General features: G+C 43.8%; 1 protein-coding gene across 1 annotated transcript in view; it reads right to left on the reverse strand.

Annotated features, from left to right (window-relative positions):
* Positions 1–19,821, reverse strand: part of wdr70 (WD repeat domain 70) — an 86,264-nt gene that overhangs the window by 36,444 nt on the left and 29,999 nt on the right. The window contains exon 10 of the mRNA XM_014130171.3: positions 9,447–9,621. Coding sequence (XP_013985646.1) covers positions 9,447–9,621 — 175 coding nt within the window. The remainder of the gene's footprint in view (positions 1–9,446; positions 9,622–19,821) is intronic.

A 19,821-nucleotide genomic window follows, 5' to 3' on the forward strand; every position in this document is an offset into this window, starting at 1 on the left:
AAATGCACACCATTGCCATTGCCTCTTCAGAAAGTTGCAGGAAATATGAATCACTGATGCATTCTGTTCATGCTTATGATAAACTTGGACAAACGTATTAATTTTCAAGACATTTAGTTGATTCCCTACTAAGTTCAATAAATATTTGAATATTGATGAATTTCATTTGAATGTGATTCCGTCCACGTTCTCCACATCGCAGATTTGATAAGGTCCTAACTGTGATGCTTTTCACGTATCTTTAGAGAAAAACTGAACAGCCAGGAAAATGTGAAGAACGCTTCCCAGGATCCAAAATACACAATTAACTGTGCAGTCGGGATCAGAGAGATGGATGGAATGCACACTTTGATTACTTAATTAAGTAATAGTGGAAAAGTACAGAAGAGAGTGGATTTGATTAGGCCTCCCAGCAACCTCCATGTCTGCCCACTCAATCATCACACCCCACCACAGACAGACTCTTATTACATCACTGGCTATTTTTCACTGGGCTAGGTTTAGGATGACGGATAGCCTGTGGAGCTTCGCTTAGGTTATATACTTTACTACAGCCAAGGCTGAGTTATGTCAGAATCAGGCAGCAGTATTGTGTAATAGCGGACTGTTGACCAAAACATGCAGGCTATTTCTGAGGTTAAAACCCCAGGTGGAATATGTTACTCTTCTGTTGTTGTGCAGTTCACATGCACTCGAAAATTCAGTTCGCCATGAATAACATTAGGCGAAACTCTAGGGCCACCCAAATAAAGTTGTATAGCAAGTCTACTAAGCTATGAGTTGATTTACTGTTTCAGTGGAAGCATCCTCCATCTAGCTAGTAATTCACAGTATCCTCTCCGCCAAGCTGTTCACACCATTAGTTGAACCCTCGAATGTGACATTATCACTCTAGGAATTAACCCCAGGTGTAGCACTTATTTCTCAATGACAGAAACGCATATAGTAGTAGATCACCCCAAGAAAACATTCCCAAATTACAAACTCTTAAATAAAATGGTTATTATATTAAGTTGTTCAAAAAGCTGGGTTTGAGGTTCTCTGCAAATCAGCTCTAACTTCAGAAGAAATCCCACAATGCCCCGTGGTCATCATCACACTATCTAAAATTGAACAATTATTTGAAATGTCCTCACTTGCACTAGGTTAATGTGGTTTTAGCCACAAGCACAAATCTGTAAGTGTTACCAAAATCTGATATTTGTAAAAATGTGGATCATTTGTGAGAATGAGAAAGGCGAATTGGGCGTCTACTCGTCAATTTGCAGGGTAATGCAAATTGGAAAGAGTGCTTGGAAAGAGTGCTTCAGGAAGAAGTTGCTTCTCAAAGTGGATGCTGTCCCTACCATCAACGTCACTTCTAAAGCATCTCAAACAGTCAGCAGCAACAGCAGAGACCAAGCATTATCATGGGTTACAGTCAGCATGGAAGTCAATCAGGTAAGTAAAAGTCAAAGAGCTAACTTGCTACCTCTCTGCTAATGTTAGCGAGCGCATTTAGCTCACGTCTTCCATGTAAATAACACAAATAAAATGAACCAAATGTAAACATGTCTGCCAGCTCTTCGTAGCTAACTACTGATGCTGTCATACTATAAACAGTACAATCTTAAGGGAAAACGTAGTTTTGGCTGTGATGGTGGTCACTGTTACTGTATAAAGCAAGTTTTCAAGGTGTTTGTGGGGGCTGCGCATTGCGATAATTTGGTATTTCTGTGGCTCCGGGGGAGTTTTCTACATAGCCTGCCGAGTGTGGGCTAAACTGAAATTTGATGCTTGGAGGGGTGGATTTTGCTCAGTGGGAATGTTTATTTTTGGATCTTACGATCAATGTTGTCACAGTTGCTTCTTGTTCTTGTTGAAGAGGCAGCTGCTAACGTTAGCTTGCTATAGCTAGCTATCCTCTTCCTCCATCTTGGCGTCCACATCACTAAGGACTTAACATGGACCACACACCCCCGCACAGTCATGAAGAGGGCACGGCTGTGCCTCTTCCCCCTGAGGAGGCTGAAAAGATTTGGCATAGGCCCTCAGATCCACAAAAAGTTATACAGCTGAACCATCGAGAGCATCTTGACTGGCTGCATCACCGCTTCGTATGGCAATGCACCACCCTTGACTGCAAAGCGCTACAAAGGGTGGTGCTCACAACCCAGTACATCTCTGGGACTGAGCTCCCTGCCATCCAGGACCTCTATATCAGGCAGTGTCAGAAGAAGGCCGGAAAAATTGCCAAAGACTCCAGACTGTTCACACTGATACCGTCCAGCAAACAGTACCCGGAGTATCGGCTCTCGGACCAACAGGCTCCGAGACAGCTTCTACCCCCAAGCCATAAGACTGCTAAATAGCCAGACTGCTAAATAGTAAATTAAAGGTACCCAAACAATCTGCACTGACTATCTTGCACAGACCCTACGCACAATCACTAGAATTGAAATACACATCATATACAGTTGAAGTCTGAAGTTTACATACACCTTTAATTCAGTTTTTCACAATTCCTGACATTTAATCCTAGTTAAAATTCCCTGTCTTAGGTCAGTTAGGTTCACCACTTTATTTTAAGAATGTGAACTGTTAGAATAATAGTAGAGCAAATTATTTATTTCAGCATTTATTTCTTTCATCACATTCCCAGTGGGTCAGAAGTTTACATACAGTCAATTAGTATTTGGTAGCATTGCCTTTAAATTGTTTAACTTGGGTCAAACATTTTGGGTACCCTTCCACAAGCTTCCCACAATAAGTTGGGTGAATTTTGGCCCATTCCTCCTGACAGAGCTAGTGTAACTGAGTCAGGTTTGTAGGCCTCCTTGCTCGCTCACGCTTTTTCAGTACTGCCAACAAATTTTCTATAGGATTGATGTCAGGGCTTTGTGATGGCCACTCCAATACCTTGACTTTGTTGTCCTTAAGCCATTTTGCCACAACTTTGGAAGTATGCTTGGGATCATTGATTACCAATTAGCCTGGAACTAGCCCTTGCTAGGCCCATCTCCCGGCTAGCCGAAGAGGTCCATCAGCCACTTGGGCTATAATACCTATTTTGCCAATTGGCCTAGACTCCTTTTACTGCCGACACGGAGCCCCGCCGACCCATCACGACTGGACTACCGACGTAATTTGCCCAAGTGGGTTTTTCAACTGGCTCCTCCGATGCGACGTCCCCTGAATGCCAATCTGCTAGCATGCTAGCCGCGGCCCGCTAGCTGTCTAGAGCATATCGGACTGTTAGCTGAAGAGGCCCATCGGACGAATTCTTTGGCCACTATAACGATTTTGCCAATTGGCCTGGACCCTTTAACCCCACGGAGCCCTGCTGATCCATGACGACTGGTCTGCCGACATAACAGCAAGAGGGGGCTACAACAGACTTCAAACGTCACGACGTCCCTCTAAGGCCCTTCTGCTAGCTTGCTAGCCCCGGCACGCTAGCTGTCTGAATCACCGTGTCTCCAGCCCGTCCAGCTACTCACTGGACCGTATGATCACTCGGCTACGCATGCCTCTCCCTAATGTCAATATGCCTTGTCCATTGCTGTTTTGGTTAGTAATTATTACCTTATTTCACTGTAGAGCCTCTAGCCCTGCTCAATACTCCTTAGTTAACCCTTTAGTTCCACCTCCCACATATGCGGTGACCTCACCTGGTTGAAATTATGTTTCTAGAGACAATATCTCTCTCATCGTCACTCAATGCATAGGTTTACCTCCACTGTACTCACATCCTACCATACATTTGTCTGTACATTATGCCTTGAACCTATTCTACTGTGCCCAGAAACCTGCTCCTTTTACTCTCTGTTCCGAACATACTAGACGACCAGTTCTTATAGCCTTTAGTCGTACCCTTACTCTACACCTCCTCTGTTCCTCTGGTGATGTAGAGGTTAATCCAGGCCCTGCAGTGCCTAGCTCCACTCCCATTCACCAGGCGCTATCATTTGTTGACTTCTGTAACCGTAAAAGCCTTGGTTTCATGCATGTTAACATTAGAAGACTCCTCCCTAAGTTTGTTTTAGCACACTAGGCCAACTCGGATGTCCTAGCCGTGTCTGAATCCAGGCTTAGGAAGACTACCAAAAACCCTGAAATTTCCATCCCTAACTATAACATTTTCCGACAAGATAGAACTGCCAAAGTGGGCGGAGTTGCAATCTACTGCAGAGACAGTCTGCAGAGTTCTGTCATACTATCCAGGGCTGTGCCAAAACAATTTGATCTTGTACTTTTAAAAATCCACCTTTCCAGAAACTAGTCTCTCACCGCTGCCGCTTGCTATAGACCACCTTCTGCCCCCAGCGGTGCCCTAGACATCATATGTGAATTGATTGTCCCCCATCTATCTCCAGAGCTTGTGAAGTTAGTAAACTGGGACATGCTTAACACCCCGGCTATCCTACAATCTAAGCTTGATGCCCTCAATCTCAAAAATGATCAATGAACCTACCAGATACAACCCCAAATCTGTAAACTCGGGCACCCTCAAAGATATCGTCCTAACCAACCTGCCCTCCAAATACACCTCTGCTGTTTTCAATCAGGATCTCAGTGATCACTGCCTCATTGCCTGCGTCCGTAATGGGTCCACAGTCAAACAACCACCCCTCATCACTGTCAAACGCTCCCTAAAACACTTCAGCGAGCAGGCCTTTCTAATCGACCTGGCCCGGGTATCCTGGAAGGATATTGACCTCATTCCGTCAGTAGAGGATGCCTGGTTAATCTTTAAAAGTGCATTCCTCACAATCTTATATACACATGCACCGTTCAAAAATAATTTGAACCAGGAACAGATATAGCCCTTGGTTCACTCCAGACCTGACTGCCCAAAATCTGGACCCCTACAAATCAGCTGGGCTAGACAATCTGGACCCTCTCTTTCTAAAATTATCCGCCAAAATCGTTGTAACCCCTATTACTAGCCTGTTCAACCTCTCTTTCGTATCGTCTGAGATCCCCAAAGATTAGAAAGCTGCCACGGTCATCCCCCTCTTCATCACCCACGGTCATCCCCCTGCCTTTCTAAGATCTTCGAAAGCCAAGTTCACAAACAAATCACCAACTATTTAGAATCCCACCGTACCTTCTCCGCTATGCAATCTGGTTTCCGAACTGGTCATGGGTGCACCTCAGCCACGCTCAAGGTCCTAAACGATATCATAAACGTCATCGATAAGAGACAATACTGTGCAGCCGTATTCATCGACCTGGCCAATGCGCTCTCACCACTGGTGTCCCCCAGGGCTCTGTTCTAGGCCCTCTCCTATTCTCGCTATACACCAAGTCACTTGGCTCTGTCATATCCTCACATGGTCTCTCCTATCATTGCTATGCAGACGACACACAATTAATCTTCTCCTTTCCCCCTTCTGATAACCAGGCGGCGAATCGCATCTCTGCATGTCTGTCAGACATATCAGTGTGGATGACGGATCACCACCTCAAGCTGAACCTCGGCAAGACGGAGCTGCTCTTCCTCCCGGGGAAGGACTGCCCGTTCCATGATCTCGCCATCACGGTTGACAACTCCCTTGTGTCCTCCTCCCAGAGTGCTAAGAACCTTGGCGTGATCCTGGACAACACCCTGTCGTTCTCCACTAACATCAAGGCGGTGACCCGATCCTGTAGGTTCATGCTCTACAACATTCGCAGAGTACGACCCTGCCTCACACAGGAAGCGGCGCAGGTCCTAATCCAGGCACTTGTCATCTCCCGTCTGGATTACTGCAACTCGCTGTTGGCTGGGCTCCCTGCCTGTGCCATTAAACCCCTACAACTCATCCAGAACGCCGTAGCCCGTCTGGTGTTCAACCTTCCCAAGTTCTCTCACGTCACCCCGCTCCTCCGCTCTCTCCACTGGCTTCCAGTTGAAGCTCGCATCCGCTACAAGACCATGGTGATTGCCTACGGAGCTGTGAAGGGAACGGCACCTCCATACCTTCAGGCTCTGATCAGGCCCTACACCCAAACAAGGGCACTGCGTTCATCCACCACTGGCCTGCTGGCCCCCCTACCTCTGAGGAAGCACAGTTCCCGCTCAGCCCAGTCAAAACTGTTCGCTGCTCTGGCACCCCAATGGTGGAACAAGCTCCCTCACGACGCCAGGACAGCGGAGTCAATCACCACCTTCCGGAGACACCTGAAACCCCACCTCTTTAAGGAATACCTAGGATAGGATAAAGTAATCCTTCTAACCCCCCCCCCCCCCCTTAAAAGATTTAGATGCACTATTGTAAAGTGGTTGTTCCACTGGATATCATAAGGTGAATGCACCATTTTGTAAGTCGCTCTGGATAAGAGCGTCTGCTAAATGACTTAAATGTAAATGTAAATGCTTGACTCAGTCAATCACCACATTCTTATCGACAGACTCGACAGCCTTGGTTTCTAAAATGACTGCCTCGCCTGGTTCACCAACTACTTCTCTGCTAGAGTTCAGTGTGTCAAATCGGAGGGCCTGTTGTCCGGACCTCTGGAAGTCTCTATGGGTGTGCCACAGGGTTCAAGCCTCGGGCCGACTCATTTCTCTGTATACATCAATGATGTCGCTCTTGCTGCTGGTGATTTGTCTGATCCAGCTCTATGCAGACGACACCATTCTGTATACATCTGGCCCTTCTTTGGACACTGTGTTAACTAACCTCCAGATGAGCTTCAATGACATACAACTCCCCTTCCGTGGCCTCTAACCTGGCTCCAGGTCATCTATAAGTCTTTGCTAGGTAAAGCCCCACCTTATCTCAGCTCACTGGTCACCATAGCAGCACCCACCCGTAGCACGCGCTCCAGCAGGTATATTTCACTGGTCACCCCCAAAGCCAATTCCTCCTTTGGCCGCCTTTCCTTCCAGTTCTCTGCTGCCAATGACTGGAACGAACTGCAAAAATCACTGAAGCTGGAGACTCATCTCCCTCACTAGCTTTAAGCACCAGCTGTCAGAGCAACTCACAGATCACTGCACCTGTACATAGCCCATCTGTAAATAGCCCATCCAACTACCTCATCCCCATACCGTTATTTATTTGATTTATTTTGCTCCTTTGCACCCCAGTTTCTCTACTTGCACACTCATCTTCTGCACATTTATCACTCCAGTGTTTAATTGCTATATTGTAATTATTTCGCCACTATGGCCTATTTATTGCCTTACCTCCCTTATCCGACCTCATTTACACACACTGTATATAGACTTTTTCTATTGTATTATTGACTGTATGTTTTTTTTATTCCATGTGTAACTCTGTGTTGTTGTTTTTGTCGCACTGCTTTGCTTTATCTTGGCCAGGTCGCAGTTGTAAATGAGAACTTGTTCTCAACTAGCCTACCTGGTTAAATAAAGGTGAAATAAAAATTTTTTTAATAAAAATGGCCATTTGGAAAACCCATTTGCGACCAAGCTTTAACTTCCTGACTGATGTCTTCAGATGCTGTTTCAATATATCCACATCATTTTCCATCCTCGTGATGCCATCTATTTTGTTAAGTGCACCAGTCCCTCCTGCAGAAAAGTACCCTCACAACATGATGCTGCCACCCCCGTGCTTCACGGTTTGATGGTGTTCTTCGGCTTGCAAGCCTCCCCCTTTTTCCTCCAAACATAAGGATGATCATTATGGCCAAACAGTTCTATTTTTGTTTCATCAGACCAGAGGACATTTCTCCAAAAAGTACGATTTCTGTCCCCATGTGCAGGTGCAATCCGTAGTCTAGCTTTTTTAAGGATGGTTTTGGAGCAGTGGCTTCTTCCTTGCTGAGTGGCCTTTCAGGTTATGTCGACATAGGACTCGTTTTACTGTGGAAATAGATACTGGAGGAAACAGGTACAAAAGTATCTTCACAAGGTCCTTTGCTGTTGTTCTGGGATTGATTTGCACTTTTCGCACCAAAGTACGTCTATCTCTAGGAGACAGAACGCATCTCCTTCCAGAGCGGTATGACGACTGCGTGGTCCCATGGTGTTTATACTTGCGTACTATTGTTTGTACAGATGAACGTGGAACCTTCAGGCGTTTGGAAATTGCTCCCAAGGATGAACCAGACTTGTGGAGGCCCACCATTTTTTTTCTGAGGTCTTGGCTGATTTCTTTTGATTTTCCCATGATGTCAAGCAAAGAGGCACTGAGTTTGAAGGTAGGCCTTGAAATACATCCAGTTACACCTCCAATTGACTCAAATTATGTCAATTAGCCTATCAGAAGCTTCTAAAGCCATGACATCATTTTATGGAATTTCCCAAGCTGTTTAAAGGCACAGTCAACTTAGTGTATGTAAACTTCTGACCCACTGGAATTGTGATACAGTGAATTATAAGTGAAATAATCTGTCTGTAAACAATTGTTGGAAAAATTACTTGTGTCATGCACACAGTAGATGTCCTAACCGACTTGCCAAAACTATAGTTTGTTAACAAGAAAATGTGTGGAGTGGTTGAAAAACGAGTTTTAATGACTCTAACCTAAGTATGTAAACTTCCGACTTCAACTGTACACACTCGCTCACACACACTGAACTGTCATTCTTACACAAAACCCTCCTACATTCACAAACACCACATACACACAAACACACAACACACACACGCATACTGACACAACAAAAACACATACATACCCACACTTATCCACTCATCAGTTGCTGCTGCTACTCTGTTCTTTATTTTACTCATTATTATCTATCCAGATGCCTAGTCTTTACCCTGCCTTCATGTACATATCTACCTTGTACCTCTGCACATTGATCTCTGGTACTCCCTGTACTGTATATAGCCCCATTATTGTCTGTTTTATTCCTCATGTTAGTCACTATTTAAATGTATTATTTTATAAACTCTGCATTGTTGGAATGGTTCATAAACAAGCACTTCACTGTAAAGTATACACCAGCATACCTCCCCCTATATTTTCTTTTTGGGGGGGGTTAGAGGTAATGTAAACAGTTACCCCCACCCCAGTGACCGAAAACAATAAATGTCTGCCTAACAACCAACAATCCTCCATCTCAGCAATGAGGATCAAACCTAACCATCTGTCCCACTAACATATGACACATTCTATTCCAACCATGTCCCCCCCCCACACACGTAGAGACCTCTCCATCTGTATACCACACTGCCCTCATCCTATATCACACCAGATACAAGACAGATGGAAGAAAAAAAACAGACAGGATAGTTTGAATTAAGGCTATTTATCAAACACAAACGTCACTTTCCCACCTATGGCTTTATTTACTGCTGGGTCCTGCTTAGTGTTGGGGACCTTTTGAATTCTGACTCCACCCCCTGGCCTCCTGCTCGGAGTCCTTCTTGTGTGACTAACAGTGTGTGCGTACGCCAGTGTAAGACAATGGTGAGGTAGTGGGTGTGTGTGTGTGTGTGTGTTCGTTTGTGCGTGTGGTCGTTTATGCGTGTGCGAGCGAGCGCGTGAGACAGAGAGACTCACACTGAGGTTCCTGTCCCAGATCTGGATGGTTCCATCCTGGCAGCCGGCTGCCACCAGCTTCCCGTCTCGGCTGTAGGTGCAACATGTGGGCGTGACTTTCTTCCCCTGCAGGGAGCGGGGTTTGAAGCACATCTTGTGCTTCTTGTTAGAGCTCAGGTCCCATGTGCGAACAGTACTGAGAACACAGTGAGAGAGAGGAGAGGTTTATGAACCAACACACAGATGCTCAAACGACACATAATATTAACATAGTGTATTCGGAACGTATTCAGACCTCTTGAATATTTCCACATTTTGCTACTTTACAGCCTTATTCTAAAATGGATTAAATAAATAAAAATCCTCATCAATCTACACACAATACCCCATAAGGACTAAGTGGAAACAGGTTTTTAGAAATTGTTCAACATTAATTAAAAACAAAAATACCTTATTTATGTAAGTATTCAGACCCTTTGCTATGAGACTCGAAATTGAGCTCAGGTGCATCCATTTTCCATTGATCATCCTTGAGATGTTTCTACAACTTGGATTGGAGTCCACCTGTGGTAAGTTAAATTGATTGGACATGATTTGGAAAGGCACACACCTGTCTATATAAGGTCCCACAGTTGACAGTGCATGTCAGAGAAAAAACGAAAGCCATGAGGTCGAAGGAATTGTCTGTAGAGCTCCGAGACAGGATTGTGTCGAGGCACAGATCTGGGGAAGGGTACCAAGACATTTCTGCAGCATTGAAGGTCCCCAAGAACTCAGTGGCCTCCATCATTCTTAAATGGAATAAGTTTGGAACCACCAAGACTCTTCCTAGAGCTGGCCAACCAGCCAAACTGTGCAATCGGGGGAGAAGGGCCTTGGTCAGGGAGATGACCAAGAACCTGATGGTCACTCTGACAGTGCTCCAAAGTTCCTCTGTGGAGATGGGAGAACCTTCCAGAAGGACAACAATCAGGCCTTTATGCTAGTGGCCAGACGGAAGCCACTCCTCAGTAAAAAAGGGACATGACAGCCCACTTGGAGTTTGACAAAAGGCTCCTAAAGGACTCAGACCATGAGAAACAAGATTATTTGGTCAATTGAACTCTTTGGCCTGAATGCTAAGAGTCACATCAGGAAGAAACCTGGCACCATCCCTACAGTGAAGCGTGGTGGTGGCAGCATTATGCTGTGGAAATGTTTTTCAGCGTCAGGGACTGGGAGACTAGTCAGGATCGAGGGGAAAAAGGAACGGAGCAAATTACAGAGAGATCCTTGATGAAAACCTGCTCCAGAGCTTGAGAGGATCTGCAGAGAAGAACGGGAGAAACTCCCCAAATACAGGTGTGCCAAGCTTGAGGCGTCATACTCAAGAAGACTTGAGGCTGTAATCGCTGCCAAATGTGCTTCAACAAAGTACTGAGTAAAGGGTCTGAATACTTGTGGTATTTCAGTTTCCTAAAATGTATCATTATGGGGTGTTGTGTGTTATTTGATGAGGGGAAAATAACAATTTAATCCATCTTAGAATGAGGCTGTAACGTAACAAAACGTGGAAAAAGTCAAGGGGTCTGAATACTTTCCGGATGCACTGTATCAGTAGTAGCCCTAACCTCTGTGCACAATATCCCCGACTAGAAATTCCTCAAATCCATTAACAATCACAACATACCACTGTTCCATTATCATCCAAGTATTCTGACAACTCTCCTATTACAACTCCACAATTCCTATCAGCCAGTAACTCACATCATATAGATGTTCCCTAGTCTCTGAGCCTCCTTCCCATACCCCTCCATATTGTATCAGCCAGATATGTGTTGAAGGATGAGAGGTTATGGAACGGAGCAGAGAGACAGAACACTAGATCAGCTTGACAGGCGTGTCTGAAGCCTCCATGAAGTCCTGATTTCATTCCCTACATCTGCTCAACACATTATTGAACCGTGCTGCAGACAGATGCCGCAGGATGGGAAGAATTAAAAAACAAACATACATATTACTAACACCGATATGTACACAAACACAGCGGAGCTGGTTGTATACGGTTGAGTCAGTTCTAAGTGTTGAACCAAATATTGACTTGGCTACTAGGAGAGGAGTGATACAGGGACAGGGTGGTACAAGTCAATGGAGGCATATTGAGGGAGGTTGCATATATTCTCTGTAATTCCTTGAAAAGGTGATTAAAAAAAAAAGAATACATTAAAATCATCCTACACAATTTTACCCAGATTAGAAATTCTAAGGTTTCTAAAGCATGTACAAGCACCTACAAACTTTCAAAAAACAAGGGCATGGTCTCTGTTAAAAAATATAACTTTGTGAAGAATAACGGGTTCCACATGTTCCTGCGTAGTTGGGGAAAAATATTACTAATATTTTGTTATATTCTTATTATAAAATACATGTATGTTGACTGATCAGGTCCTGATTGAATGAATTAATAACGCATTTCTTTGTGATGGTGTATATTCAATGGATTTATTAAAATAGACGGCCACCCACATCTGCACACCCCTATTCCCACCCGTCAACCGTGCCGGGCTGCACAACGCTATGTATAAAAGAAGTATGCCGCTAAAGTGGTGAAAAGAAATGACTGTTTGAAAGGGTGTCATGTAAACATTGCCAGATTTTTTTCTACAGGTAACAAACCATAAATTTGATCTGAAATATGTATACGTGTCAGACAGGCTCAAAGCAGGCATTCTGCAGCTTTTAAAACATACCAAAGTGGACATTGGACAGTCATGCGACTGGGACCACCAAGGCCTGTAGGGTCAGAGGGGAAAGGAAGTGTAACCTTTAACCTCACCAACACGGTTGGTTTCCCATCCTAAGGATGCCCTAAGGAGGTAAGTTCCATACACCTCAACATTATAACCTTCACCTCACTTAACACAGACGCTCAGTAGTTCACCCTTCTAAAGAGGTTGAGGAGATACACAAGAGGAGGGGGGAGGAAAAGGGAGTACAGGATGAGAGAAAATAGAGCGAGAGATAGAGATGGAGTAGAGAGGAGAGAGCAGAGACAGAGGGGACAGTAAAGAGGGGAAAGGAGGATGGGGAAGTGGAAGCCGACTAGCACAAACATGAGTCAGAGGGTAGACACTAGAGGCGCCTGGTGCCGTGTGTCAGCCTAGCAGACCAGCCGTGCCAATGTATGTCTCTCTGACCCGTGTGTGTCTCTCTGACCCACTGCCTGTTTCAACAGGCCTGACCCTTGGGGGTCACAGGGTCAGGAGAGGAGCATAAACACACAGAGTGGCAGAGCTGCTACTAACAGCCAGGCATGGATTCCTCCACGGCTCACTACACACTACAACAGTCAGAGACACACTCAACTGTGTTTAGATAAGTTTGACAAGGTGACACAGATGCCAGCCAAAGACAGATCGTCTGAGGGAGTATTGGCAGTTGTTTAATAAACCTCACAAATTTACAAGCGTTTAATAATGCTGCTAGCACAAAGTGATTTCAGGCTGATCCTCATACTAGCAACAAAACAGTGACCATGTTTAGTGCGTGATGTGAATTTGTATGTGAATGTTGCATTTGTGTGTGTGTGTGTGTGTGTGTGTGTGTGTACGCATTGCATACGTGTTGTAGATGACAGGAGTGTGCAGGGTGACAGATCGTTCCACCTGCTCGCTCACAGACGTCTGTATTCTGTTTACATAGGAGCCTAGGCGTCTGTCCAGACACTAAAGACAACAGAACTTTTCACGTAGCAGCACACAACACCAGGAATTCAATTCATCTCAGCCAGCCTCTTTCCAAAACATGGCCCTGATGGCTGACAGGGCAGGAGCAGAGGCCACCGCCACCCCACCACGGCTGGGCCGATCCTGGGTCTCTCACACATCTCAGCAGCTAGGCAAGCAGAAGCTGGGAAGGAAGCAGCGTACGGTGAGGCTGCTCTACCACAAATTAGGTGGGAAGTTGTAGGGATTCAAGGAATGGCAGCAAAGTAATGCAAAACCTAGTGGATTGTAAACTACAGGTGCACTCAAGTTATTTAGGTGCTGCACCTCATGTTTCTTCTAATTATTATTTTGGTGACCCTCTAACATCACCCGCTTTAGAAGGGTTCTACGTTCCTGTGTGATGAACGAACAACTTAGCAACCATCTCACAAGTCGCAACTCAATTCTTTTCAATGAAGTGACAAAACATTCATGTACAGAATAATAAAGAAACCAAAACACGGAGGGGCACACAAAGTATCACGCCACCCTTTCTTTCCCTTCCCCAACAAGCCTGTTTTCGCCTCAATCAGCGCTCCCCTTTCCCTGTGTAAGCGCTTAAAGACCCAGAGGGGCATTCGTGATAAAAGACAAGAGCCATACAGCCTCAGTCATGCGTGTGTGGTTTACTGGGTAACACAGCCGTTCACACATCAACCCAGGGTTTAGGCCCCACCCACCTCTCCCCCACCTCCTCTCTGCCTTCAGATGCTATCTGTGGGACAGTCTTTAGGTCTGCCAGGGCCGGGTGGCTGGGATTATGGGAAAGCTCCCCAGATGGAGGGATAAGGAGGAGAGGAATAAAGGACAGGCTGATCAAAGCGCAGGGGCCTCTGTGTGTCAGGCTGTGTTAGAATGGCTGGGGGCCCGGGGAGGGGGCCCGGCTGTGGGGTCCGCTGAGGCTCTGTTATAATCACTGATAGGGATTAGAGAGGAAAATGGAAGCTACTCCATCTCTGAGGATGTACAAGATAAGAAGGGGAAAGTAACTGCTGGCTGTCAAATAGGAAGTGGAGCAGTCAAGAGACATAGATGAACACAGTAGGTTCAACCAGACATCCAGGTGAGGCCGGATAAGATGTTAGTGCACCAACTTAGTGCACAAACATAGTATACAGAATAAAATATACAGAACATTGCTATTATTTGATATTCCTGTCATAGCAGCGGGAAGTACCCCCTGAAAAATCAGAATATATTTTATTTTTTACAACAACAAAAAAGTAGTGCCATGGGTCTTTACTAGTATTAGCGGACCGATATAAACGTCTGTAGCGCTGGCAAAAACATTTTTTCAGCATCTCCACTTCGGAAAAAAAAGTTGTTGTATAACTAAGAACAGTATCTTGCAGGATTTAATAGCTGTAATTGTAGTTGGTGCCCTGTCCCTTTCTCTGCGATTGTCATTCTAATGGCATTCATTAAAACAAAAAAAACCTGTCCTCAAACATTCACATCAAAAGATGCAAAGTTACAGACAAAGACAAAACAGCCACATCAAATTAAATATTTTTATAACTTGGAAAACAAACACTTTGTACAGTAATAATTTACTGTATGCACTCACTACTACTGTAAGTTGCTCTGGATAAGAGCGTCTACTAACATGGAAAAGGAATGAATAGACAATCAGTTTTCACATAGAAATAAGATGCATTTGCAAAGTATTTCAAGAAATTGTAAAAAGTATTTTTTTTTCCCGCAAGTATTATCAGATTAACTGTTTTCTACAGATAATTATCAGACTCAAATTACAAATGCTGGTAAACTCAAATACATTTGGTTTAAACATTTTCCACAAAAGAAGTGCACTGGGCCTTTACTAGTCCTGTATTAACGGACCGATATAGACGTCTTCAGCTTGGGCAAAGAAAACGCTGCACCCCCACCGCCACCCTACTTCCTGCGGCTATGATTCCTGTGTGTACACTGGATTTCAATCCACCTCAATAGTGAGATAAAAAGCTTATCAATATTGTCAGCTTGGTTTAATGGATCCTCATTAAGCTCAATAAGTAGGGCAGTGCATCTGCATCCAAAGACCAAATGATAGACTGTAGCTCATCCAGGTTGATTGGTTGATTGGTTGAAAAGTTAAGTAAGCCATTAGCCTAGATCCCATTGGAGTAGCACAGGAGGAAATTACCATGAAAGTATCTTTACACTCCAACAAACAGGAGTAGCCTCACTGTAGCAACAGGTCGAGGTTACTGAGTTCAACATCCAATTCATTCTGTGTTGCTAGACAACAGTCTGTACTTGAACGTATCTGGTTGTGGTATTTATAGTGAACAAAAAACGTTTTGGTCCATGTTTCATGAGCTGAAATAAAAGATCCCAGAAATTTTCCAAATGTACAAAAAGCTTATTTCCCTGATTTTGTGCCAAATGTGTTTACATCCCTGTTAGTGAGCATTTCTCCTTTGCCAACATAATCCATCCACCTGACAGGTGTGGCATATCAAGAAGCGGATTAAAAAGCATTCATTACACAGGTGCACCTTGTGCCGGGTACAAGACCTCTACAATGTGCAGTTTTGTCACACAACACAATGCCACAGATGTTTTCAGGGTGCATGCAATTGGCATGCTGACTGCAGGAATGTCCACCAGAGCTGTAGTCAGAGAATTTTATGTTAAATTCTCTACCATAAGCCGCCTCCAATGTTATTTTAGAGAATTTGGCAGTACGTCCAACTGGCCTCAGAAACGCAGACCACATGTAACCCTGCCAGCACAGGACCTCAACGTCCAGCTTCTTCACCTGCAGGATCGTATGATACCAGTCATCCGGACAGCTGATTAAACACAGGCGTATTTCTGTCTGTAATAAAGCCCTTTTGAGGGAAAAAAACTCATTCTGATTGGCTGGGCCTGGCTCCCAGGTGGGTGGGCCTATAGCCAGTCATGTGAAATCCATATATTAGGGCCTAATGAATGTACAGTTGAAGTCAGAAGTTTACATACACCTTAGCCAAATACATTTAAACTCAGTTTTTCACAATTCCTGACATTTAATCCTAGTAAGAATCCCCTGTCTTAGGTCAGTTAGGATCACCACTGTATTTTAAGAATGTGAAATGTCAGAATAATAGTAGAGAGAATTATTTATTTCAGCTTTTATTTCTTTCATCACATTCCCAGTGGGTCAGAAGTTTACATACACTCAATTAGTATTTGGTAGCATTGCCTTTAAAATGTTTAACTTGGGTCAAACGTTTTACTGTGGATATAGATACTTTTGTACCTGTTTCCTCCATCATCTTCACAAGGTCCTTTGCTGTTGTTCTGGGATTGATTTGCACTTTTCTCACCAAAGTACGTTCATCTCTAGGAGACAGAACGCGTCTCCTTCCTGAGCGGTATGACAGCTGCGTGGTCCCATGGTGTTTATACTTGCATACTATTGTTTATACAGATGAACGTGGTACCTTCAGGCATTTGGAAATTGCTCCCAAGGATGAACCAGACTTCTGGAGGTCTACAATATTTTTTCTGAGGTCTTGGCTGATTTCTTTTGATTTTCCCATGATGTCAAGCAAAGAGGCACTGAGTTTGAAGGTAGGCCTTGAAATACATCCACAGGTACACCTCCAATTGACTCAAATGATGTCAATTAGCCTATCAGAAGCTTCTGAAGCCATGACATCATTTTCTGGAATTTTCCAAGCTGTTTAAAGGCACAGTCAACTAGTGCATGTAAACTTCTGACCCACTGAAATTGTGATAGTGAATTATAAGTTAAATAATCCGTCTGTAAACAATTGTTGGAAAAATTACTTGTGTTATGCACAAAGTAGATGTCCTAACCGACTTACCAAAACTATAGTTTGTTAACAATCAATTTGTGGAGTGGTTGAAAAAGAGTTTTAATGACTCCAACGTAAGTGTATGTAAACTTCAGACTTCAACTGTATGTTTCAATTGACTGGTTTCCTTTATTGAACTGTAACTCAGTAAAATCTTCGAAATTGTTGCATGTTGTGTTCATATTTTTCCTTCATTGAATTACATTCCAGGGCAGCAGGATATGGAACACTAGCTCCGTAAGGCAGGCGGGGTGCCGGGCGCTGGGAGACGTGGTGTGAGAGACGCGCTGGACTGTGGATGAACCTGGTGTGTCTGAGTGTCAATGCCCAGAGAGGATGAGATGTTCTCTCAGACCCCTGGGACATCGGTCTGTTCTCACTCCACATCTCCGTATTGCCATGGAGATCACAATTAATAGCCCTGTGATCCTGCACAAGTCCTCCAAAAAGCCCAAATTAGGGTATCTCCAAGCTCCATACTTTGGGCTGAGAGCCTAGGGTTACATATAGAAAAATGGGAAAAATACTCACTTGACAAGCACAGTATGCCAGAAATGAACAATTAAGAGATAGTGGGATGATCTCAAGAGCAGGGAGGAGTGTCAGTTTACATCGAGACGGGACACAAAACACTTGTGAGAGAGCTCAACTCAGAGGCTGTTAAAGTGTGAGAAACCCCATAGCAATGATTTACGGGGTTCGCTCAGTTCACACATCCTTTATCATGGTTATTCTACTGGTGTGACCCGAGAGCATGAAGGAGATACATAATGGTGTCCATTTCCAGAAAGATCATGAACAATGGTGATTCCATAATGTGCCATATACACTGAGTGTACAAAACATTAAGAACCCCTTTGTAATATTGAGTTGAAGACACCCCCCTCCCTCAGTGTAGATCATATACTGTATGTTTGGGTGGTGCATGGAATGGTCGGGTGTACTGTATGATAAAGACAGCAGACAGGTGAACCTCCAGGACAGGGGCTGACAGGGACATGCTCTCCTCTCCTCTGGGGCCAGTCTGAATCCACATCCCAGTCCTGTCCTGCAGCCCAGCACGTAGGTTATCCCTGGCATCCAGCAAAACATTCCTCACAGTTATTAGGGTTATTGTTTGTGTGTGTGTGTGTGTGTGTGTGTGTGTGTGTGTGTGTGTGTGTGCCTACATCCCTATTAATCTGTGTCAAAACATGTCTTACTTAGTAAAACCCATAGCTCAATCTTGGCAAGAAATACTCCCACAGAGGAACAAACTCCCACAGAGGAACAAAGTCTTTACACTTTCCAGGGGCAAACTATTTGGCCTGAAACATATTATTCTCCTTGAGGCTTTCAAACAGGTGTTCTTTCAGCAGAGAATTTGTTTAAGTAACACCGCACTTAGCAGGTATTTGGGCCCTATGCTTCAAATATGAGTAATCACTTACTTTGCGTTTAGGTAGCGTGCTATTTAGCATGTATGCCAATTTCATCTCAAACAAGAGAATGTTGAAAGGGGCTTCAATACAGTTTAACTCCAACTGCTGCTCCACGGGGCTACTTTATCGGGAAACGACATCTCTCGTCACATTCCTCTGATAGAAATATGTCGGGATAGTTTAGTCACACTTAAAGAGGACAGCTACAGCCATGGGAAGAGGAATCCACAGAATGTGACAACCAGAGAATATGTTGTATATCTTAGGCCTAATAACCCACATCAAAAAATTAAAAAATACTATAGTATAAATTCTATAGTATTCACTGTAGTGTTTTTGCAGACTGTTCTGTAGTATTCACTGTAGAAAGTCTATGAAAACAGTACAGTGAATACTAATATTTACTGTAGTATTTACAGTTAAATACTACAGTTTACAGCAGAAATAAAACTCTAGTATATACTGTAGGGTTAAGGGAAAGGGGATACCTAATCAGTAACTGAATGCATTCAACCGAAATGTGTCCTCCGAATTTAACCCAGCCTCTCAATCAGAAAGGTGTGGGGGTGCTGCCTTAAAGGAAAAGGAAAACTCCACCCAAAAACTATCTTTTGGTATTTGTTTCATAAGTCCATTGTTGATGTTGTCGCAAAATGTTTTGCATGTTAGCAATCAAGATATGTAACTTTCAAAATACAGAAATCTGGCTTATATGATGCAAAATGCATCACAAAGGCCAGATTTCTATATGTTTGGCAAATTTCTATATTTTGGTCCATTTCTTAGCATCGAAGATAACATTTTGTACCAATACCCATGTGAGCCTCCCAGGTCCATGTTGCCCAGGGTTAATTAAGAACATAATAATATTACATTGTATTGCATTACACACTTAAACGTATTCCATTAATCCCTTAGCCAAAAGTTGTTTGTGTTGTTAGTAATATTCATTTATTTAGACAGCTGGCTGTGGAACCCACTTTGAGAACCCCTGCTGTAAGGAACACAATATATGGCCTACATATGGTCTACAGTGCCTTCGGAAAGTATTCAGACCCCTTGTCTTTTTCCACATTTTGTTACGTTACAGCCTTGTTCTAGAATATATTAAATCGTTTTTATCCCTCATCAATCCACACACAATACCCCCATAATGACAAAGCAAAAACCGTTTAGACATTTTTGCAAATGTATAAAAAATGAAATATCACGTTTACATAAGTATTCAGACCCTTTACTCAGTACTTTGTTGAAGCACCTTTGGCAGCGATAACAGCATCGAGTCTTTTTGGGTATGATGCTTCAAGCTTGGCACACCTGTATTTGGGGAGCTTCTTTCATTCTTCTCTGCAGATCCTCTCAAGCTGTGTCAGGTTGGATTGGGAGCTTCACTGCACAGCTATTTTCAGGTCTCTCCAGA

The sequence above is a fragment of the Salmo salar genome, chromosome 01, assembly GCF_965601325.2.
Source record: "Salmo salar chromosome 01, fSalSal1, whole genome shotgun sequence".
NCBI classification, from domain to species: domain Eukaryota; kingdom Metazoa; phylum Chordata; class Actinopteri; order Salmoniformes; family Salmonidae; genus Salmo; species Salmo salar.